Below are 24,857 nucleotides of genomic sequence, written 5' to 3'. Positions count from 1 at the left end.
CGCCTTCCAGGTTCAAGTGATTCTCCTGCCTCAGCCTCCTGAGCAGCTGGGACTACAGGCACACAACACCATGTCCAGCTAATTTTTGTAGTTTTAGTAGAGACGGGGTTTCACTATGTTGGCCAGGCTGGTCGCGAACTTCTAACCTCAGGTGATCTGCCCACCTTGGCCTCTGAAAGCACTGGGATTACATGCATGAGCCACCACACCTGGACTAAACACTGAATCTTGATGGTCTTTTGTAAAATATAACAATATTTATTCACAGTGGTTATTATGAAAGAACACAAATTATGTTATTTAAGATCAATTGTGAATTCCTTGTAGTAGTATGTTTGAAGAATTGATATATTCATATTTATGTTAAGCATAATTATTTTCTTTAGAAATTTATATAAATTAGGTAGATTTCTAGTTCTACCAAGTTGTTAGAGGAGGAAAAGCATCTTCTGGTTTCATGGCCATTAAAAAGAGATTATCGTATTTTCCATTCATTTTGAAACAGGGATAAGAGGAATATTTTATGTGAGTAGATACTCTGTTTGAAATTCTTTTTATGCAAAATGTGGTAACTTTAAACCCAAATTTTTAAATGGCAAAAAATATATTTTCTAAAATGTGATGTTAAAAGTTAAATGTACCCTCAATTTTCAGATTTTTAAAATTTTCTAACATAACAAAAATCATTAATCCAAAAATTTTATAAATGTTAGGAGAATTATGTTGGGCTTTGGCTATCTAAATGAAAACTTAACTCTAGGAGATTATCTCTGTTATAAGAGATTTAGTTTTCTATATTACTAGCTGATATTACTTTAACTTAAAAATAATTTGTGACTGTTTTACCATGAGAGAGAGAGGTGTATTTCCATTAAATATAAGGAATGGTTTAAAATTTATGACATGAATAACTGTTAAAATGCAGAAAAAAGCACATGCAATTGTTCATTATTTGAATGAATTTTTAAATTAATAATTATATTTTATGACAAGAATGTTATCTCAACTGTGTTTTAAAATATCTTCATATTTGTCTATTTAATGAGTTTTGTTTTTTAATTATAAAGAAAATAATCTTTGATTTTACTTCTCTGCTTTTGTTGTTGAAGCTTCTTTGCTTTATTACAGTACACGGAGTATGGGAGGAATGGTCACCATGGAGTTTATGTTCATTTACATGTGGTCGAGGCCAAAGAACAAGAACTAGGTCATGCACACCTCCTCAGTATGGAGGAAGGCCGTGTGAAGGACCTGAAACGCATCATAAGCCTTGTAATATTGCTCTTTGCCCAGGTGAGCCTATTCTGTATTTGGTTATCTTTGCATTATGTGCTTTTTATAAGATTCCTATTGTACGCAAGAAATATTAAGAGTATAACCTTCATTCAGTCACATTGGAAAATGTGTCCTTTTCATTGTATCTTGCCTAAAACTGGGTACTTTTCTTGATTCTATCATATGTAGTGGTATAGAATATGTCCTTTAGTGTCAATCAACATTAATCTTTATTATATTTCTACAAATGTGTATATTAATGTTTTCCACTAAGATTTTTATCCGCACTTGCTTTTTCCTTCTGGGAAAGTCACAAGGAATCCTAAAGACTTGAGGTTAATTATTGCCTTCACACCGAAACTAGAGAGATCTGATTTAGAGCCAGTCCTTCCTATGGTATTCGTTTACACTCATTCAATTAGGGAGTGGCAATGTACCACTGACCATGTATAAAAATATTTGCTAGGGAATCAGACTTTCTAGATCTCTTGCTAGATGCATAAAATGGCTAAATTATAAACAATTTACAATCTTTATGGGATTATGAAGACTATACAGTCTGTTCTTAGAGTATATTTATCTTAAATTTTTCTTTCCTTTAAAATGTTTCCATTCTATTTTATCTATGCTTGATAATTAATTTCACCCATTATGCTAGAGGGAAGCCTTCACAATGCTGTCATTTAGTTTATTCAAACATCAAACAAATTCCTCCAAAATAAATAAGAATAATGTCCAGCTTCAAAGGACTTGCAAGTTATGGGAGAAAATACACACACATAGATTATATAATCTCTCAGGGCCAGCAAAGACACATTTTAAAGAAAGAGACATGAATGGAGAATTGCAAAGGCTAAGATGGCAAAGATCAATATAAGTAATCACTGTCTTCTTGGGGAGATTTTCTCATTAGCCCATTTAGTTACATATTCTGCATGCAAGCAACATAGCTGGGATCCCAATACTGTTGTCCTCCAAATAAATCCTACAACTCACCCTCAGTCCCACTGACCCTTTGAATACCCTCAAGTTAATGTCCTGAACTATGAAACAATACTTCAAAGTCCTCCTGGAAGTTTTAAATATATAAAACGTTAAGAATATGAAAACAGTCCAATGTGTAGATATGCAAAAGTCATCTAACAAGATTAATTGTTCCCTTCAGAGAAGGACTACTAGGTTCCTGTACTTAATGACATAGAATTAAAGATGAAGGCAAATAATTATAATTATATTATTTTACTGACTAATGTAATTATTTCCTAAAATTTTATGAATTCTGTGAATTATGAATATAACTTATGAGTTAATATTCATGCAATTATGAATATTAGAGGGTCAAAACCATGATTAGTTATTTGTTAACCAGTACTAGAAAATCTATTTATGAGATCAGTAACATCCTCTCTTATTTCTCTCTCTATAAACACACAGGCAGGCAGACACACACACATGTAGTCATGCCTTATGCTTTCAACAAAGATTTGGAAAAGTTTATTTTTTTTTATATATTTTTCAATTTTTTTCAATGCTGAGCTGTAACATTTACATACAATCAAATATAGTTTACTCTTATTTGTCCATGGAGTACCAAGAAATAGACAATATGGGGAAATAAAAGACAAGAACTAACTACAGAAACTTTTTAAATACTTTTTTGTTACTTCTTTTATGTCAGCTGGACTCCATAAATACAAACATAAAAATGGCATTGATCGGTTAAAATATTGTGAACCAGGTTTCTCATAGTCTGCTCTCCATTAGCTTTTCTAGGAGCAAAACCTTAGATATCAGTAGAGAGGCTATGTTAGAGTTCAGATGTGAAAACTCATTTTTTTAAGTTGATACAGTTGTGGAACTTTATCACTCAAGTAGTAACCAAGGTTTTAAGCTACTTGGATATTAGTAGTATTATCTTATCACTGGAAGCACTCTTAGTCCAACAAAATCAGATGGCTTTCTTTCATGTAGGTCCTTTATTTTTGTGTATTATGACTATATTATTTTTAAATGTGGCCTAGCTCATGTTCTCTCATCAGTGAGCATATGGGCATATCCTTGAGTACTTAAATGTATCATGTGCCATTTCTGACTTCCGTTATTTTCATTCTTGAATTTAGTTGCATCATAAAAGATGTAAAATTCTTATCACATTGTATCCCTATGAACTTAGTATTTGAAAGCGAACTCTAATAACTAACTAGGATTCTTTTTAAGTTTCTAGGCTGTGCCCAAAAAAATGACATTATGATTTTAAAATATGTAGGCTTATTTGATGGAAACATTTGAAATTAACTTTAGAACTCATCATTTTATAGCTAAACTCAGGCACCTTCACTGGATATGAAAGCATTATTAACTGTCAACCAAATGTAAGGTACTGCTGAAAAGTATATATAGTCCTTGATTTCAAAAGTTTTACTTTCCATCCAGAAGATTCAGACATCAGCATGTGCAAAGTTGAATGCAGTTCTGAAAACCTCATGTAAATATGCTAGCTTCAATGAAAGATGGTAACTTGAGGATTCAGTGGTTTCAGGCAACATTTTTTCTGACCATCCTACATGATATCCCTAAGCTATCATATTAAGAATAAAGCTATGATGGGTAGTACATCGGTAACGAAGAATGTAGATCAGGACCTACAATAGAGTGTGGACAAGAGGAGGACAGAAGAAACAGGCAAAACCACAAACTGTCTCCTGCTACTCACTACTTTTGCAGAATTTGACAGGATGGGCTGTGGTAATAGTGGGCAGTGAGATTTTTCTGTGGGATAATGTTAAAACAGCATTACAGTCTTAAAGCTTCCTGCTTTTAAGAAACTATATGAAACCACTCTAATGAAATAGACACTATGTAGGAGTGACATGCATTGTTTATATCCAATCATGAAATACTTTTATGTATTCAGAGTTTAATATATACCTATAAGTAGATAATTTGCTATCAGATTCCTTGTTGAGTCAATGTACAACTTCCTCCCACTTCTTTTGAGGTGAGAGAAAACCATTGCCTGCGATCCATATAAGGATAAAGGAAAAGAAGATATAGTATTTCCTAGTCTGAGTTATTAGTTACTGATTTGCATCCCATGTCTGAGAACAGGGGGCTGATACTGACGAAACAAGATGGGCAAGAGGCATAGAGCAACAAAAGGAATTCCCTGGCTCATAAGCATAAAATGGCCTTTTCTTTCTTTTGTAATCTATACTAATAATTAAAATATTATGGAAAGGTGTGTGTTTGTGTGTGTATATGTGTGTTCAATGGTCTTTGTGGTCTGTTTTACTTATCTCACCAAAGTTCTGGTGGTCCAATAGGTTTTCTATTTTCTCTGATTTTCATTGTAGTCATTAATTGAGAATTGACTTAATAATGGTCAATTCTTTAATATTGGTCAATTGACCATTATTAAGTCAATTCTCAACTAATAATTTACATATCTGAGGATAAATAAATTTTCTTTTATTTCCTGTTTTTCTCTCCATGCAACTCTATACCTGGTGGAAACCAAAAAATTACAATTAAGTGGATTTTCTTGACATTAACATATCCAAATTTCTAATATCCCAATATTTAAAGGACATTTTCTATGTCTGTTTCATAATACATTGATGTGATGAAGCAGAGTGATCTTGGACTTTTGCAAGAGATCACATATTTAAATGTAGATTTTTCCTTTCCATATAATTATGTCACTCATCTAATCTTTAGTTTATCTGTAAAATGGGGACAATAGTAATACCCACTTCATAAGACTTTGTGAGATGCTGTAAGGTAGAGAACCTCACAGGGAGTAAATACTGTGAAAGTATTAGTAGTATTATGTTAACGCCCTTCAACCAAAGTTCATCAGAATCACACCTGCAGTTGACCTAGCTGAATTTGTTACTCTCGAGAGTGAGGGGAAACTAACATGGGCAACTGTGGGGATCTCAACAATGGAGCGTTTGAAATACTTAAGGGATCTGAGCTTGTGTGAAGTGATTTGGCAGAGGGTTTGAGGAAGCGAGCGGCCTTTGTTCTGAACTGGATGCTGTTTGGAAGGTGTGACAATTCTATGGCTGGATACCTTAATAAATTATCCAGATAATAAATTATCTGGATACCTTAATAAATCGTGGCTGGAAGACCAGCCATCATTGGTAAAGAAATAGCAGTCACTCAGATTAGCTGAGAAAGAAGAATGTTTGGTGCGCTGTGAGTGGCACTATGACTTTGTTTTTGTCTCTCAAGTGCCATTGTATGTTATTGATGTTTTCTGACATGGTTTAGGTCTAACTAGCGATAACAGTTTTTCTGTGGGCATCAGGCAAGCTGCTAATCAGGTCTAGCTGTAAGTATCTTTTTATGGTGATCGCCCCTCTAGGGTGATTTGATCACTTTAGAACCCTCTGTCCTTAATGGTCTTGATTTTTATTAATATTTAACAGGAGAAAAGTGTCGCACATAATGGAAAGTTGCATTTTCCAGTATGACTGCCATTAAAATTATATAGATATATATACCCAAAATAAAATTTATATAACCATTTCCAAAATTAAACACTTCGGGGAACATAAAAAGCTTAAGATCTTAGTTAAAAGCCTGAAGTTTTATACTAATTTTCTTTATAGCTTTTTACTTTATCGTAATATTTTCCCCTAGTCAGTAGTTGAATATTAGAGAAGCTAATGATTTAAGTTTAGTTCTTACTGTTTTCAGTGTGGACATTTCTCCATATGATATGTTTCCATGCAGTAGAGTATAAATAACATAAGGTACAAGGATAAATAATAATTTGGTGACAGATTAAAGACTAAAATAAATGAAAGTTCTGTAGGTAAATAAGTCTTCACTTATATACTGAAATATATATATATATGGATTTAATTATATGATTCAGTGGAACAAAGAGTGGTCTGTGATTCAGAAGACATGGATTAAAATTCAGTCCCAATCCTTAATTAAAATACATGGGCAATTTATATACTCTATTTTTCAATTTCCTTTTTTTGTGAAATAGAGTCAGTATTAATTACCCTCCATATTACAGAATTGACATATTATTATAATTAGGTAGAAGTACTTTGTATAGTATAAAAATCAATAAAGTAGAGGATTTTTTAATGATTTATATGAAGATATTACATTAAAATGAAGGGATTCTGGAAGAAATAGGTCAAATAAACCAGGGATATTAAGATAATTATTGGGCTCTACTGTCTTAGTCATAGACTCAAAGGGATTCTTCTCCCAGGTTTGTGCTAGGAAGAAGTACTTTCATACAGGCTGTGTCAGTCTGTTGGGCTGAGCAGTGTCACACCCATCAAACTGCATTTGAGAAATGCTTTACTGGGAGCCTAAACCCTACCAGAGGGATGCTGCCATGTTGCAGTTTCCAGGTATATTTCATACTCTTACAAACCCTAAGAAGAGAGAAAGAATCACCTAAGAGTAGGTCCTTAGAAACAGATGGACCCAGATATTTCTGTTATGTAGAGAAAAAGGCTTCAGTCTCCTATGAACCTAAAATTCTGGTCTGCAGCATCTATGGGAGAATGCCTTGCCCTCCATCTCTCTGCAGGGAGCCTTTCTGGTGAAGACAGTGAGTGGGAAGATTCTAAACATTTGCTGGAACTTGGTTCAAAGGTCCCTGATTGTGTTTGCATGAGGTTGTTATAATTTGTAAGTCAAATGCTGCCTCATTAACCTGTTCTTTAATTGATATGGATTTTATCTTCTTAGCCTTCTAACCTGTTGTACGACAATTATATTTGTTTTATGTCATTTTAGATTTTGGGCATTATTCCAGTGTTTTTTCCGTTCTTAACCTAAAAGATTTTTAAATTAATTGTGTCTTGATTAATCTTGGCTTGCTTTCTTTTACTATTTAGTATTTTTTCTCATTCAAACTTTAACTTACCTACTTTTTTTATCCTTGTTAGCCTTACTATTATCATTTGGTTATATTTTAATTCTAATTTTTAAAAATGATGTTGCATTTGGACCAGGCGTGGTGGCTCACGCCTGTAATCCCAGCACTTTGGGAGGCCGAGGCGGATGGATCACGAGGTCAGGAGATCGAGACCATCCTGGCTAACATGGTGAAACCCCGTCTCTACTAAAAATACAAAAAAATAGCCGGGCATGGTGGCTGGCGCCTATAGCCCAGCTACTCTGGAGGCGGAGGCAGGAGAATGGTGTGAACCTGGGAGGCGGAGCTTGTAGTGAGCAGAGATCGTGCTAGTGCACTCCAGCCTGGGTGACAGAGCGAGACTCCATCTCAAAAAAAAAAAAAAAAAAATGATGTTGCATTTTTATTTTCCTCCTATGTAGTTTACTTTAAAATGGCAAATGGAAGATAGATTTTTGCTTTTCAACATATGCCCAAAGCAAGAGGTTGTACTCTGCTTTTTTAAAGACAGGGTCTTGCACTGTTACCCAGGCTGGAGTGCAGTGGCATGATTATATCTCATTGTACCTGGGAATCCTGGGCTCAAGCATCCTCCCACCTCAGCCTCCTAGCTGAGACTACAGGTGTGCAATACCACACCCTGCTAACTTTATTTTTTATTTTTGTAGACACATGGCCCCACTATATTTCCCAAGCTGATCTTAAACTTATACCTCAAGCAATCCCTCCATCTCAGCCTCTCAGAGCTCTGGGATAACAGGCATGAGCTACTATGCTGGGCAGAAGCTGGACTCTTGCACATTTCAGTCTTGTGTACCGAAAGAGTCTTTGCAGATCCCTGGGTAACTCCCAACTCACTGCAAATCTGAACTCTCCAAATTTGGCATCACAAAATGAAATAACTTTAAAGCCAGCATCCAAAATTTCCCCCCTCCCCTTAATTCTTTCCTACCTATGACTTAATCAATCAAGAATACCCAACCCAGAACAGTTGCTGAAATACTAGTTTTATTATCCAAAATATTCACAACATAATCCAATTTGTGGTCCTTTTTATCTAACCTGTTCTAAGTTGTCAACATTTACTGGTAAGGATGTAAAAATAGACTGAAAACAATATATTTATTAAAATGTATTATGAAATTTAATTTGGCTCTTGTATAAAGAAGGCAATTTTGTCTTCAAAGTGAGCCCAATTGCAACTCCATATGTATGGCAAGAGGAGATTCATATCACAAAGTCAACCCCAGGAACCTAGCAATTTAGTCTTTGCAGTTTTAACTCTTCTAGTTTCAGAAAATATGGTAATTTGTCACACTGCTGAGGTGAAACTCTAATTGTCCCCAGTATGACTTTGGTATATAAGGAAGCATGTTACAGGATGGTAAGGCAGGCTGATCTCTCAGCATTCTCCTAGCTTCAAAACACAGCCTTACTGTTCTTGATTCTTAGTCACTTTTGTAGAATGGCTCAGAAAGCAATAGACTTTTGGAGTTTTTAAATTGAAAACTAACATTAAGAAAAAAGAATCCAACTGCAAGTGCTTCTGATGAGAAAAAAGAGAAACTGAAACAGCCTAAGAAAGTGTTGATTCTGACCTGGCTACATATGAGAGAAGAAATTATGTATTCTAGTTCAGTGTTTATTAAATGGTGTTCTATTAATTAAAAAAAGAAGTAGCTAGGGGATTACATTTCAATTAAATTTGAGAAGTAAATTTGCAAAATTCATTGCAGGACTTGCCTCTTGTCTAAAATGGCATTCCAAATTTAACATGAAAAAAATAGACATTTTGATTTAAGAGCTGTATACACCCAAATTGTTGAACACTAGTCTAACGCAGTTCAATAAAATGATGAACCCTTTACCTATTTGATTAAGCTAAAATCCTAAAAGTCAACCTTGATTTTCTACTTTTCTATACCCTACCACAAACCTGCCAGCTCTACATCCAGAAAACATTGTAAATCCATCCACATTTTTTCTATGCCCACTGATGCCACCATAATTCAAGCCACCGTCAGCTGTCTCTGGACTATATGCAGTATAGTTCCTCAATATTTCACAGTACCCATTCTTGCCCTTGTACCATCTGTTCTACACAAAACCACAATATTAAGTTTTGAAATGTAAATTATATCTTATCACTTCCTTACTTTAAAATCTTCTCATACTTTGCATCTTCCCTGGTTGCATGGCCTATAGGGCCCTATAAGATCTGGCTTCTGCGCAGCATCTGAACCCATCTCTTGCCACCTCTCCTTTTCCAGGATCCCCACAAGCCCCAGCCTTCTCTCTGTTCCTGAACACAGACCTTCACATGACAACAGATATTTTACATGTAAAATAATTTTTAGTGCCAAATATGAGACATTGTTTCATTTTTAATTTTTATTTTCAGTGATATTCTGGTTTTTAAAAAAATTATTAGTGAATTTATTTTACAGTTCTCAGCCCCATAACATTTCTGGAAACCCTAGTGTCATTTTACTGAATAAGAAAAAAAATTGAGGACAGGGAGGCTTTGGCGAAGTGGAAATTAAGAGTTGGCTCTGTGCAGTGATTCAGACTCAGCTCCAATATCGTCCTCTCCTGAGACTGCCTGAGCACTCCCTGTCGCATCACCCTCTTTATCACGTTGTCTTCATAACACCTCTACTGAAACGCTCTGGTTTATTCATTTTGCTCGTTTATCATCTGCCCCCACTACAGCCTCCAGACTTTATGTTCATAAGAGCAGAGCTTAGCCAGTCCTAATCACCACAGCTCCCCCGTGGCGCAGTTGAACAATGACAATCACAGACTAAATTCTCTATAAATCTTTACTCCTGTGTGTGTTATGAGACTCTGAGAGGGATTGTGGAGTGTTTACGTTTTCCCAACTTACCAGGGAACTCTTTCCTGACAGAATGCTGAGATGTGAATCCGTTTTCAATAGAAACACAGTTTCAGAAAGAAAGCTTTGAGGTGTTTTTAAATTCCTAGGTTTACAATGACCCTGAGAGGTCCCTCTTACAAATATTGGAAGGAAGCCGTACACAAGGAACAGGCATTGAGTGGGTAGAGGCATTGGTTGTCTCTACTACCTCGCTGCTGAGCCAGGTAAAAAGTCATGCACATGTACCCTAGAACTTAAAGTATAATTACAAAATAAATAAAATAAAATAAAATAAAATAAAATAAATAAAATAAAATAAAATAAAATAAAATAAAATAAATAGCCAAGCCTGGATGCAGGGTTGAAGGAGAAGCAGCTTCCTCCGCACTTTAACTCCCCGGTTTAACATCAGATAACAAGAAAAAAGCTGTTCCTTCACATCTCAGAGAACCTAGATGAGTGGTTATTAAAAAAGAAATAGAGATATATTATATGATAGATTGGTTTTATTTTTACATTTCTCTACATTTATCCCTAAAAGATAATGCACAAATTCTATCTGGAAATGCTTAAATATCCAAAACAGAATTCTTAATTTCCACCTCCCCAAAGCCTCCCAGTTCTCTATTTTTTTTCTCATTCATAGAATGACACTACTGTTTCCAGAAGTGTTATGGGGCTATGACCCGTAAAACAAATCCATTAATATTTTTTTAATCCAGAATATCACTGAAAAGAAAAACTTAAAACAATGTCTCATATTTGGCACTAAAAATCATATATATATAAACATGTGTATATATATAATGTCTGTGTATATATGTGTGTATATATTATATGTATATATATGTGTGTGTATATATATAGTCTGTTGTCTAGTTTTTTAAGTTAAATTTATATATTCCTCTCCTACCTGACTTTTCAATTATCTATTTTCTCAATGATTTGGACTTGACACACTAAAGAAATATTAGGCCTTTCCTCCTTTGTTTTTTATATCCAATGAGTTATTTTGTCAAGCCAATTCCTTCATAACAGTGTAATTACACCAACATGGTACACGCATACATATGTAACAAACCTGCATGTTGTGCACATGTACCCTAGAACTTAAAGTATAATTTAAAATAATTTTAAAAGCTTGCAAAAAAAAACAGTGCCATTAATTTTCAATAAAAGGATATTTTGGTTCTCAGTGTAAAATAAAATCGCAAAAAATGCCCACTTGATACATCTTCAATTGTATTATTTTTTTCTGTTACTGACTTTGTGAACAAAACTGACCCGATCTAAAATACATGTTTTGTGGATGTTTATAGTAGCACTGAACCTCAAATTGTCCTCAGATTTTTAATATTAACTCACTCTTAAGCTTTAACATTAACACAGAATATGTACATGGTCAGAAGGGATTGAACAACTAGAACTATAAATATATGAATTTAAAGTCTCAAAACATTTTTTTATTACTGATGCAGTCCTATTTCAGTAAAAGCCTGATGAGCAAAACACTTCACAAATAGATGTTCTTGTTCTTCCTAATATCATCTCAGCAAGGTCCTTCGTAATTCTTCATAGAAATACAGTCCCCTGCCAAATTGTTTTCTCTCTGATTTCCACATTTGACTTGCTTATTCTAGACATCACATCTTCATTAGACAGTCTTTTCCTCTCTTTGCCAGAAAGCATATAACTATTGCTTTCATAATAAATCATAATCAAAATTTACCTTAAGCCAGAATACTTAAGGACATCACATAGTCCTTTATTCTAGTCACTAAGCACTAAGATTAGCTTAGCAGCACCTAATTCACCTTTGTTAATGTGCTGCTTTCTTTCTGAATGTTCTTAATAGTGTGCATAACTGTACATCCTTTTGCCAAATAGATTGTAAGGCGTAGGGCATGAATCTCTTTTTATAAACCCTTCTCAGAATGCTTAGGATGGTGAGGCTTCATACTGCAAGCTCAATAAATGTTATCTTTGAATAGAAAAATTCTGAAATGAAAAATGCACTCATGTTTAAAGCTAAAATAGAGGAGAAATAGATAATTTATAATATCCTATTGCTTCACTAGAATTTTCTTTTTAGTCTAGAAAATAGACTACATAGCCAATATGATTATATCAGGTACTTTTAATAAAGTGAGATGCTAAAATTATATTAATGGAATAATTAAATTGACATTTTGTGATTTTTTATAAAATCTCATAAAGGGTTTATTAAGTACAGCTAGATACCTATTAAACAACCTCTTTTTAATACCTACATGTTAGGCTTGAAGTTAGGTTGAAGGTACTTATTATATTCTGCCAGGCTTTCTTGTTTATTTGGATGGATTTTCATAGCAATATTAGCTTATTTTGAAATTTTGGATTTGTGGTGAATTCTCTTTCACATGTGATCAAATTGACTAAGAACTATGAACTGATATTAGAAAAAAGTAGACTTCCATAAACTGATGCATTTATAACATTTACATGCTAGTTTGCACATTCTAATCTGGAAAGTATTTTTGGTTAAATCCTTTGCTCATTTCTATTTTGTGGCATGTGGGATTGTGCCTTTGTCAATGCTGACTTGATCTAAATTATCCATAACTCAGCACTCTATGTCTATTATAATTACATCCCCAACAGATGCAGTATGTCCTCTGAAGCCTAAATACTTCATGTTTCATGTTAACATGGCATTGTCTTTAAACTTTTATTTATGTATTTATGTATCTGCTTGCATGCAGAATGTCCCAAGTTATAAAATTTTTGAGGTTAGGATTTATATTCTTTTATTTCTGTGTATATTCTTAACACCTATCACAGTGTCTGATGACTAATAGATTCTCAAAAGTTATTTGAATGAATGAATACATGAATCTCAATTTGAATCTCCCAAAGATAAATCAAGCTCAGCAGTCTATATTAAATTCCAGTCACCAGAAAACAGCCATCTAAGAGTCACCTGGATCCTCTCTTTGCTTCAGCTCCCATGGCCAGTTCTTCAGTTTCTTCTCACCACCCATTCCTAGTAACTTTCTAATCTCTCCCAGACATTGCATCTGCACTGCCTCATCATCACAACTCAGATCCTTCCCAACTTCTGTAATTTGGCCTCAATCCTACGCTACATCTGATAATAGAATTTATTATTTAAATTGTTCAATGGCTTCTTAAACATCTGAGAATAATACTCAAAATCCTTAATACAGCTGATGAAAGTTTTGCAAAATCTAGCCTCTCTCTTTTTTAAAACTTCTGCAATCTCTCTTCACCCAGCACTCTAGATGCCTTTCACAATGACCTCCTTCCAGTTCCTGGAAATGCCCATGATTCTTCTTCCAAAGACCTTTGTATATTCCTCTGCATGGAACATACCTTTATCCTAAGTATTTTCTCATTATCCTTCAAGGCTTGCCTGAAGCTTCAGTTTGTCAAGGAAGACTCTCTGGACCTTCCAAAGTCTTATCTCACAATGTCCTGAAACTATCCTTTGCAACACTGCCATGTAATTGATTTATCTAGCATGCAATTTCTGGTTTATTTCTAGGGGTTCTTTCTCTAAAACATGAGCTCGATAAGGTCTTGCTCAGTATTTAGTTTGTTCACTGTTTTGTGTACCCCATCTCCTAGCACAATGTGTTGCATGTTTGAGTGATGAATAAATATTTTTGGAGAAATAAGTGAATCAAAAGATATATTGGAGGTCTGGCATAGTGGCTCACGCCTGTAATCCCAGCACTTTGGGAGGCCGAGGTGGGTGGATCACCTAACATTAGGAGTTTGAGACCAGCCTGACCAACATGGTAAAACCCCATCTCTACTAAAAATACAAAAATTATTCTGGGGTGTGGTGGTGGGCACCTGTAATTCCAGCTACTTGGGAGGCTGAGGCAGGAGAATTTCTTGAACCCAGGAGGCAGAGGTTGCAGTGAGCTGAGATTGTGCCATTATACTCCAGCCTGGGCAACAGAGCAAGACTCCATCTCCAAAACAAAACAAAACAAAACAAAACAAAACAAAAAAGATATGCTGGATATATAAAAGAAAATAAAAGTGAGAAAATAAGGCAATAATATTTGGGGAGTTAATAAAATCTCATGCTGGTGTGACCTTCATTGTATTAATTCATAGTCCGTTGATAGGGGTTCGTCTTCAAGGGTGGTTTCACCAGGTACTTTCTGTACAGCCTCTCCTATTGGAAGATATCCTTATACTGTCTCTTTTTCTGCTTTGGTAGTTGATGGACAGTGGCAAGAGTGGAGTTCATGGAGCCAGTGCTCAGTAACGTGCTCGAATGGGACTCAGCAGAGAAGCCGGCAGTGCACTGCAGCTGCCCATGGAGGCTCCGAATGCAGAGGGCCATGGGCAGAAAGCAGAGAGTGCTACAACCCTGAATGTACAGGTATGGCTTGATTTCTGCATATAATGGGCACTCGTAGTGTATAAAGGACACGTTATAAAATGTGTCAGAACTGTGCCAGAACTATGAAATAAGATAATCAGTATATATATATATATATGTGTGTGTGTGTGTGTGTGTTTATTAATGAAGCCAATTATACCAGAATTTATTCTACTGTATGCCATGCTAGTAAAGTAGTAAAATTCAGGAGATGAACTATGAATACATTTGAGGAATTTTAGCACTGAGCTTGCACTTTTTACACTTCTTTACACTGTTCATCTCAATGCTCTATATATGACCTGTAAGTTAAATATTTGAATAAAGTTTATTCACAGTGGTAGATTAACAAAAATGGAAGGGGTAGTAACATTCTCAGATTTTAAAATTTTTAAAGCAGTATGCGGTAGACGACTGACATTGACCATGAAACATTTCTTTCAGCCAATGGTCAGTGGAATCAGTGGGGCCATTGGAGTGGTTGTTCCAAGTCCTGTGATGGTGGCTGGGAAAGGCGAATAAGGACCTGTCAGGGTGCGGTGATAACAGGGCAGCAATGTGAAGGAACGGGTGAAGAAGTGAGAAGATGCAGTGAGCAGCGATGCCCTGGTGAGAATGAACCCAAATTATCTCAAAAGAAACATTTGTAACCTGAAAAAAAAAAAAGATTTAAAAATATTGTCATTGGTTAAGGGTCATACTTCCTCAACTAAAGGACTACTAATGATAGGTGGCAATTTACTTTTTTCTCTACTATGTGGAGCATTCCCTGTTTATGTGTCATAGAATTGTTCCATGTGAAATATTTGTTTGTGGAGAATACAAAACAAGTTGCCTTGGGATATACGTACTGGAAATGTAAAGACGTAAGAAATGAATGAGAAGATAAAGAAGTGTTGCTGACATTCAGATGCTTTTAAGTTCTGTTGCTAATTACTCTCACCTTGATGTGTGATCTTGGTTATCTACATTTACTTGCCTTTGCCCCATTTTTCATTGGCAAAGGAAATTCCTATGAGGAATGCATTTTTAAAAAATGAAAGTATAAAGTCTTAATGCTAATGAAAAAATGAAAGTCCTGCTACATTAAAAGATTTTACATATAAGCAGAGAAAATAATGAAAGGCCAGAAACTGCCCAGATTATACAGCACATATTTTACAGGATCATTTGGAACAAAAACTCCTTCCTAATCATGGTACATTCCATTAAAATATTATTGACACACTGAGGACTCAATAAGTAAGTGAAAGTCAGGATTTTATAATGATATCCTAAGAAAAATACTATAAACATACCAAAGATGTGATAGGACAGAATTTTAAAACTTGACAATACAGTGTCAACGTGCTGAACCTAGAGAATTTGAAGACCCACTTAGAGTCCTGTTGCTGCTAGTAACTCTGTGAGCAAGCTAACTGATCTCTCTGGCTGTCTGATTCCTGGGGGTAGTGAGTACAGCTGGTTGTGGGATCTTTGAGGTTCTTTTTCAGTTCAGAATGCTATGAATTTCTGCCTTTATCTCACATGATTGTTTCAACTAGAAAAACCAAGGTATTCTAAGAGATATCCAGGAGTCAAAGCTTTGTATTTTTCCATAGTTAGAATTATAAAGACTTCTCATAGTACAACACTAAGAATAACAACAGAACTGGATTTTAATAGTAACAATATGTCAGTTGGAGTTTTGGGGGAGCTTTAAAAAGATCTAAAATTAGGGCCAGGCGTGGTGGTTCACATCTGTAATTCCAGCACTTTGGGAGACCGAGGCGGATGAATTACCTGAGGTCAGGAGTTCGAGAACAGACTTGCCAATGTGGTGAAACCCCGTCTCTACTAAAAATACAAAAATTAGCCAGCTGTGGTGGCATGCACCTATAATCCCAGCTACCCAGGAGGCTGAGGAAGGAGAATAGCTTGAACCCAGGAGGCAGAGGTTGCAGTGAGCCGCGATTGCACTACTGCACTTCAGCCTGGGCGACAGAGCAAGACTCCATCTCAAAAAAAAAAAAAAAAAAAAAATCTAAAATTAGGTTTACTAATTCTTAAGGCCATATGAATTCAATATAAGAAGTAATCAGCATGCAGGGTTATTAAGAGGATGATACCTATTCAGATTAGCACTGTGAAATTCCTCTAGTGCTGCATAAGAGGAATTAAGATGTATTAAACAAAAACATTTATTTTGCCTAGGGAGAAATTTCACAGAATAGTAAACATAATTAAATCAACCCCTTCAATATTTGATGTTATCTAAACCAGTCTGAGCATACCACAGTTCTTAACTGGTCTTTTAAAACTGTCTTTCATCTGCATATATAGAGCCAAGATAGTCCTGCTGCAATCAGATTTACAGAGATTGCCACCTGCTGTTTGAAAAACATTTTACAGATCTATTTATGAAAAAGACAGTGTACCTTATTTGCTGGGCTTGTTTGCTGGCTTTCATGATTTAAGGCAGGTTAAAAAAAATCACATACAACTAAAAAAAAATATATAAACACTATACATTTTTGGTATTATTAACATTTTCATTTTATGCTTGTCAATTATATGATATGAAAAGAACCACAAATTACTTACAAGCATATAGATACCATTTTCATGATTAAAAAGAATTCTTGAATCAGCTAAATAATGTAAACATCACTACTTATACAGGGGCAAATAAATATAAATAAATATATATGTATACACCAAGCTTTTGAATATATCCTAGTCTAGTGCATTTATATAAACAAAAATTGCATTGTTCATCAGAAATTGTGTGTGACTGTTAATTTCAAAAATACCTCTGCTTTGCTTAGAGAATTTTTTTAATTTACAAAAAGGGTTTTTCTTTTATATTAATTATTTAACTTTTTTATGTGCAGATTGACAATATACCTTGCGAAAACTTTCAAATTACCATAACATTTTCTAAGGCATCTTTGTCTTTGTGTTAACAACAAAGTTTCAACAATTTTTTTAAACAATATGGTTTTTCTAGTATTACTTTTAGTCTATTCATTCTTAATTTTTCTTCAAGTTGCTGAAAACAACTACTATTTATTTTACACATTTGGAGTCAAAACAAATTAATCAAGTTTGCTAAGAGGTCCTTTGTTGTCAGGAAGGAGAAATATAATATATAACCATCTTTGTCTGAATAATTAATGAAAATAATGATTAATCATCTGGATCTAATCAAAAGCTGTTATGATGTCTACTAAAAATGAAAAATAAAACTATTTTCCCCTCAAGATTAGGATATTTCTTTGCTGGTAGATAGATAAAATAAGTATTAAAAATATCATCATTGACCACAAAAAAATATTTCTTTCGTTTTCATAAAAAATAATTGTAGAGACGGGCGGATCACGAGGTCAGGAGATCGAGACCATCCTGGCTAACACGGTGAAACCCCGTCTCTACTAAAAAATACAAAAAAAAAAAAAACAAAAAAAACTAGCCGGGCGAGGTGGCGGGCGCCTATAGTCCCAGCTACTTGGGAGGCTGAAGCGTAAACCCGGGAGGCGGAGCTTGCCGTGAGCTGAGATCCGGCCACTGCCCTCCAGCCTGGGCGACACAGCGAGACTCCGTTTCAAAAATAAAAAATAAAAAAAATAAAAAAATAATAATTGTAGAGATGAAAAAAATATTTTTTTAAAATAATGATAGTTGGGAAATAGAATAGCTACAAGGGAGATAATAAGTGGCCTAATTTTTAAACTGGTCAGACTCACCAGATAATGGTTTCATTTATCTCAGTCTCATTGTATATCCTCAGGCTTTTGAAGGTTTAAATGGTAGGATGGTAATAGCTCCCCTAATTTTTAAAATTGTTACAGTGTCACACATAATATTTTTTAGGTTTTTAATTTGATTTTCACCCCAATATTATCCTGGTTAATAATATTCAGAAAGCAAGTGTTACTGCTGGGTTGTCCTAAGTTTATGTTCTAGCTTCCTAGGAAGCACTTTGCCCTGTTCTTAGGAGAAGGGCTTGCTACTTCTATAACTCCAATTCTAGGATCATTACTCTTTAGTCATTAACTGCTAAGTTGGAACCTACCATTTACAAGTAAAAATTACACTTTATTTATACATAAAATTTCCTTCACGGAACCACAGTTGTTTTGTCTGTAAATGGTGGGTGAAGCCTCCAGGTTGAATGTGCTGATGAACACTTGTGAAGTAAGACAGCCATATCATAAGTGTATACAGTATTAGCAACTTAGACCAGAAATGTAGGAATTATTGTGATGTTTATTTATAAATATTCATACTAAAGGAGGGCAGCAGTAGTGTTGGTAATGCAAAATTTGTCTTGAACACTGTAATACATTTGTACTAGGATTTGGTGCCCTATAATACAGCGAATGTGATCCCCATCCCCACCCTGCTGAGGAGATATGTCATTCTGGAAGTAACGGTTCCTTATTTCTGTAAGTTTGCTCTCCCATAGGATTATGTCTTCTCAGGAGACCAGGAGAGTCTTCCTTTGGTTTCTGAGTAATTGTCTTTTAACTTAGCTTCAGTAGGAAAGAAGCAGCACAAAGCTTGCCTACTTTGCATTCCTATCTTTTTTTGAGTGCCTCCCTCATTGTCCAAAGCAGTGCTTCCCAAACCTCAGTGTACATAGGAATCACCCAGAGAGCTTGTTAAAACACAAATTCCTGAGCCAGAACCCCCAGCTATTCTGACTCAGTAGGTCTTGAATGAGCCTGAGAATTTGCATTTCTATGAAGGTCTCAAGTGATGCTGAAGATGCTGGTCTGCAAATCATTCTTTGGGTTGCACTAACTTCTAGTAAAAATAATAATGATAAGGTGATAAAATTAACAAAGAAGTGGAATACAGTCCTCTACCTCTGTTCCATGGGAGAAAGTTGAAATATCACTTCAACAAAATTGCACAATTTTATTTTTGTCATCCTTTTTCATAAATAATGAGGGATTCTTTCTGGAATTGGTTGATAATGAAAACACAATTCATTTTGAGTGCCTCTAGCCACCTCATGTTTCAGCCAAAATAAGATCTCTTTACAGCAGTCATTTAAAGATAAATAGGACTATTAACTAGCTGTTGTGCACAAAAAAAGATGGTTTAGTCATTCTCCAACTCTCAGTTCTCCAATCTTCATTTTTCCTGTACTACGAAGAGCAGGAGAAACAACTTGGGTATCATTTGAACAAGTCTGATGTAAAACCAGGCACTGCCAAGACACAGATCTGCAGTCTTGACATTTCCAGCCCCAGCATCTCTCTTCCTGAGCAGTATATTTCCCCTGCCTCTTATCCTCCATGAGTATTAGCTAATTAGCTAATATTTACACGTACAGATATAAAATACTTGGTGTGGGATGGTGTCATGGAGGAAGAAGAGTTCTTAGCTCACTTTGACTTATTTTCTTCTCAAGTCCCAGTTAGTAGGATAGTGAACTAATCACTATTGATACAAATATTTTTGTCTTTGAGACAAGTTTAACAAGTTTAATAAGTTAGACTCTTCTAAACTATTGAAGCACTCAATTTTAAGACTGAATGTAATCATTATTAGAAACCCAAATATGTCACTATAAAATTTGCATTTCTTTTCTAAAGAGAAAATACACTACTGTATAATGAAATATTTGCATACAAATTGACACCTGCTTTACCTTTTTCATTTCAGACCAAGTTTAATTAAGCACAAATAGTGCTTTTTAAAGCTCCTGTTCCATTGGAATTTATACTATTTTCTGCTTTCAGATGTTATCTGTATATTCTTTAAGGAATTATGTTATCTGTTGCGTTCTTCAAAAGGTTAAAGCTAGTGTTTTGACTGCATATTTTGGGGAATAGCAAATTAGGTCCTACGCAAGTGTCCACACCAGTTGTTCACCTAAAACCAACCACTGAATTTAATGGTGACATTAGGTCTCACTAGTTATTGACTTCTTTAATATTAAATGTTCTATTTGTTCTTGCCAAGTCACTTCAGATAAATAGTAAAAAGTAGGAAAGTGAATTAGAACTTGAAGATACCCCACAGATGAGAGAGACCACCTGTTGCTTTTAATACCTAAACTAGTATCCAATCCTCTCAAAAAGGATGAGTTTTACCACCTATTTTAGTCTACAGTTCTGCAGCAAAGCAAGCAGAGTTTTATGGGCAGACTTGGGGAAGACCCGCTGAGATCTAAAAGAATTAATAACAGACAGTGCTACTGTGGATACAGTATGTATATACCAGGTGTCTATTATTCAAACCTGTTGCTGTGGAGATACTTATTGTCACAGTTCATTTTATCAGATTTTCTTCAGATGAGGCTTTGATAAAACTCTCACAGTTTCTGCCATGAATTGCTTAAAAAGCAATTTTCTGTAATCTTATATTACCCTACGTTGTTCAATTTAGAAATATTTAACAGCATGCTGATCATTCTCAAATTGAAAAGAAAAATTTAAGAACCACCTTTTACTATTTTTTTATGTATATTTTTCATCCCACACCATTTTTTTCTGGGAAAAAATAAACTTTAGGAACTGTTTAACAATTATTTTAAATTAAGAGATTTAAAATTATTTTTAAACCTTTTTTGAGCTTAATGTTTACCAAGACACTAAATCTGAATATTGGTCTTTGATGTTTCTCATCAACACTTTTCTCACCTTGTGTATCCTGACATATGAATGACCTAAGACTCTGCCCCAGCACTCTCCTCTTTGGTTGATCTCTTTCTCACCAACTGTAGCTTCTGTGAGCAATGCCCACAAATCTACCTTTATGCCCAATCACTCACAAAACCTGATATTCCTTTCCTACCTGGGACTCCATTCAGACTCTAGGTGACTGGGGAAACTTCTTCTCTGACCACCAGATCCTCGGTGTCACCTGGAGTGATTCCTCATTCTTCTAGATGGAGTCCATCATGGTATTTCTCTCAGTGGCCCTGCTTTCACTTCCTGCACCACCAGCTTCCAGGAAGGAAGGAGCAGTGCAGCAGAAAGAGCCTGAACTATGGAGTTCAACAAAGTACCGACTTGGGCCTTGGTGTCCTCATCTATAAAATAGGGATAATAATATGTGCTGCAGAAGATTATTTCAAGGATGTAATGCTGGAGCTAATTAGGATCATCAAGCGGCAGTTCATGTACTCTGTCTGTTACCCATATTATTACAACCCCTGCCTTCTCTAATCTCTTCTACACAGATTTATCTGATTATTCTCTCTTCTTTATAGCCTTGTTTTTATGACTCGCTTGCTCAAAAAACTTCTGTGGCTTTTCATTACTGGCCAAATGTCATCCTACTGGGATCCCTGAGATTCTAATACTTCTATCAGCTTCACTAGCTTTCCAATGTTATCTCATTCTACTCATTTATGATACATATTTTAATATACATTTGTTCATATGTAATAGAATCAAGCAGATGCAGCCTCTGGTTTCTGGATGCAAGGGTGCATATTCTCCCCTTACGGTGCTGTTTGCACTGTTACTCACTTGGGCTCCCCTAATGTCCCTGTCCCCTCCCTTATCCTCATCTGTTGATATGGGAGAATTTGAGAGCCCATCCATTAAGAGATGTCTGCTCTCCTAGTAATTCTTTCTCCCACAATCTCATAAGTGTTCTTTCTTCTTTGAACCCCTATACATTTGTTTGATATTTCCTTATTATATATTATTATTATTATTATATGATGATATCTGTTGAAATTCCAGCTCACTGCAGATGAACTATCTGTTCTCAGTCTTCTGAATTCCTGGTTCTTCACTGAGCCTAGTTAAATATAATAGGTCAAGCCCTTTTGAATGTTTTTATTTCATATCATAAAAGCTATAACTAATGAAAACATTTATATAAAAGCATATGAATAAAAAGTTTGCGATGACTGATGTTAATGCCTTACACTTCATGACCTTTCAGTCTTTCAAAAGTCTGTTCAATGGACTAATTTACTGGAAGAGCATTTCTATCACATATATGATTTTTTATTTTGTAGTTATAAATTGTGGTATGACTCCTCTTTCTTTGGAAATAAGTAATTGAGATGTGGGAGGTAGGAAAAATATATGTTTCTGTAGCGAGTTGTTCAGTTTCCCCAAATCTCAGCCCAGCTTATTATTTTAAGCCAGAGCTTCTCAAGGCAGTTCTACCGTGTCATGGGAGGATTGGTCCCAACTGCGCCGGAATAGTGGTTCCTAAAGCCTCAGAGCAACCGACAAGGCAGGAGACTGTGGCTAGTGGTCTCCAGTGTTCAGTAGCCTTGCCTACTTCTCCCAGTGTGCCTCCAGATACTATCATTTCTACATGTGCTATGACCTAGAGAAGGCTAAGACTCACTGTCATCTTTGGCTGTCCCTAAGGTAACACAGACACTTAGTAAACACAACTTTCCAGCAAAATGTTGAGCATACCCCCGTATAAAATTCAGTATAACTAAAAGTTAGTAAATAGCTTTTTAGAGTTATTCCTCAAAGTTAGTTAGCTAATTTTTTAATTAACTTTGTTTTCAGGTTGAAACTAGAGTGATCTTGTCTGCTAAGTTTAAATATAAAATTATACAATAATAATACAGAATTTGCTTATGAGTATGTATATAAAACACTGTTCACCAGGTACTTAAACAATCTGCAATATGTACCATTTGCTAATAAATTGAAAATTCATGGTTTGCTAACTTCCAGACTTAAAAAGAAATTTTTCCAAAATGTATCAATAACTTGTTTACCACCATAACAATTAAAAAAAAAAAAAAAAACTCCTCTGCTTAAAGAAGAGGTAAACTTCTCTGAGAATGGACTCAGCTATTTGACCACAGGTCCATCATCTCCTAGCTTAGTGGCCTCAGGCTAAACACTAAATACTTTTCTGTCTTGACTTCCTCGTGTTTGAAATGAGAATAACAATTCTGTTCACTTCACAAGGTTATAAGAATCCCGTGAATTAAAATATATAACACAGTAAGAAAAATAACTCATAATGTTATGTAAATATTGCTGATATAATTGTATGTTGTTTCAATGTGAGACAGATTAAAACCATTTTCTATATGAGGAATGCTGTTATGAAACATACTCCATAAACACTCTTCTTTTTCCCACAGACCTTAGCAGCAGCAGTAGGTTCCACCTTGGAAATTAGAGCTGTAAGTCACTGAGCACAGACACTGGGTCCGTCTTATTTTCCGCCACATCCTCCAGCACAGGGAATTCCCCAAACACAAGAATTCATGAATGGCCAACAAACGAATTTTGAAATGTGGGGTCTTGAGTAGTACATGTTTTTCTTTTCGTGTGTGTATGTCAGCTCTATAGTTTATAATCAATTTCTTTTTAATGCTGAAATTCTAGCATATGGAGTGAAAACTCATTTTCCACACCAAATTGATTTAAGCCCTATATCATTTCTGCTATTTTTTTAAGAGTCAGAAAATCAGTTTGAATAGACAGATTAACAACAAATCACTAGGTAATTGCTACTTTACTTTAAGGAGACATGCTAACTACATACTTGTGACTTCAAGTACAGTTGTATCTTACAAATGGATTTTTGTATCTTTGCACTAGTAATAGCAAACAGTGAGATCTTTGGGCTGATGAACAAAGTTACTATTCCTTTTAGCTAAGGCATAAAAAGAGAATCCTTCCTATTGCTGCACAATCGTATGCTTTTATGTTGAGTTCAGAGAGTAACCTCAGCTAGTTATTTATTTTCTAATTTACAAAACACACAGAGATGCCATTAAACAGAAAAATAATCAAAACAAATCTCTATCTCTAGCTTGTTTTCTTCTGGAGATTTGATTCCATCATATGTATCAATTAACTTTTTTATAATACCTATATGTGCCTAGATATGTCAAACTCAAAACTATTTTCAGCATATCCTCTCCCAAGTCATCTCTTCCTCATATGTTGTAGTTCAGGGTCTAGTTAGCCATAAGATATCCTTCCCGGAAACCTGAGTTCTGTCTTTTATTTCTTTATCCTCCTCACCTCTTACATACAATCAGCCATAGTGCTGAGCCCATTCTACCTCCTAAATTTGAATTAATCTACATCCTATGATTCTTTATCCCTTCCCTAATTACATCATTTAGATTGTGGTAGCCTTCCCTGTCTTCAGCTCTCTGTCCTTCGATCCTTTCTCCAAACTGCAGGCATAGCAAGCATTTAAAACCTTGTCATAAATTTCCCTTGCCCGTAATATAAAGTCAAGATCCTTGCTTACTTCATCATATATTACCCCTCCCCCTCCTGCAATCGCCCACCTCTACTTATCCCCAACTTTACACTTTACCCTTTCTGAAACGGTCACCTTGGTTATTCCCAGTTCTCTTTGCTCCCTGGATTTTCCCACATGTGGGTCCCATGACACATTCTCCCCTTCTTCATTGGTGAACTCCTGCTTCTCCTTTACACCTCAACCTGGACATC

General features: G+C 35.2%; 1 protein-coding gene across 2 annotated transcripts in view; it reads left to right on the top strand.

The window, feature by feature from the left end:
• ADGRB3 (adhesion G protein-coupled receptor B3) overlaps positions 1-24,857 on the top strand; it is a 748,566-nt gene that overhangs the window by 292,079 nt on the left and 431,630 nt on the right. For both annotated transcript variants that reach the window (XM_011963584.1, XM_011963583.1), the window contains 3 exons: positions 1,129-1,293; positions 14,287-14,451; positions 14,896-15,060. In XM_011963584.1, the coding sequence (XP_011818974.1) occupies positions 1,129-1,293; positions 14,287-14,451; positions 14,896-15,060 (495 nt within the window). The remainder of the gene's footprint in view (positions 1-1,128; positions 1,294-14,286; positions 14,452-14,895; positions 15,061-24,857) is intronic.

This window comes from Colobus angolensis, unplaced genomic scaffold (assembly GCF_000951035.1).
Source record: "Colobus angolensis palliatus isolate OR3802 unplaced genomic scaffold, Cang.pa_1.0 Scaffold613, whole genome shotgun sequence".
NCBI classification, from domain to species: domain Eukaryota; kingdom Metazoa; phylum Chordata; class Mammalia; order Primates; family Cercopithecidae; genus Colobus; species Colobus angolensis.
The sequence above is the reverse complement of the archived record's forward strand: the minus strand, read 5'-3'. Positions and strand labels throughout refer to the sequence as shown.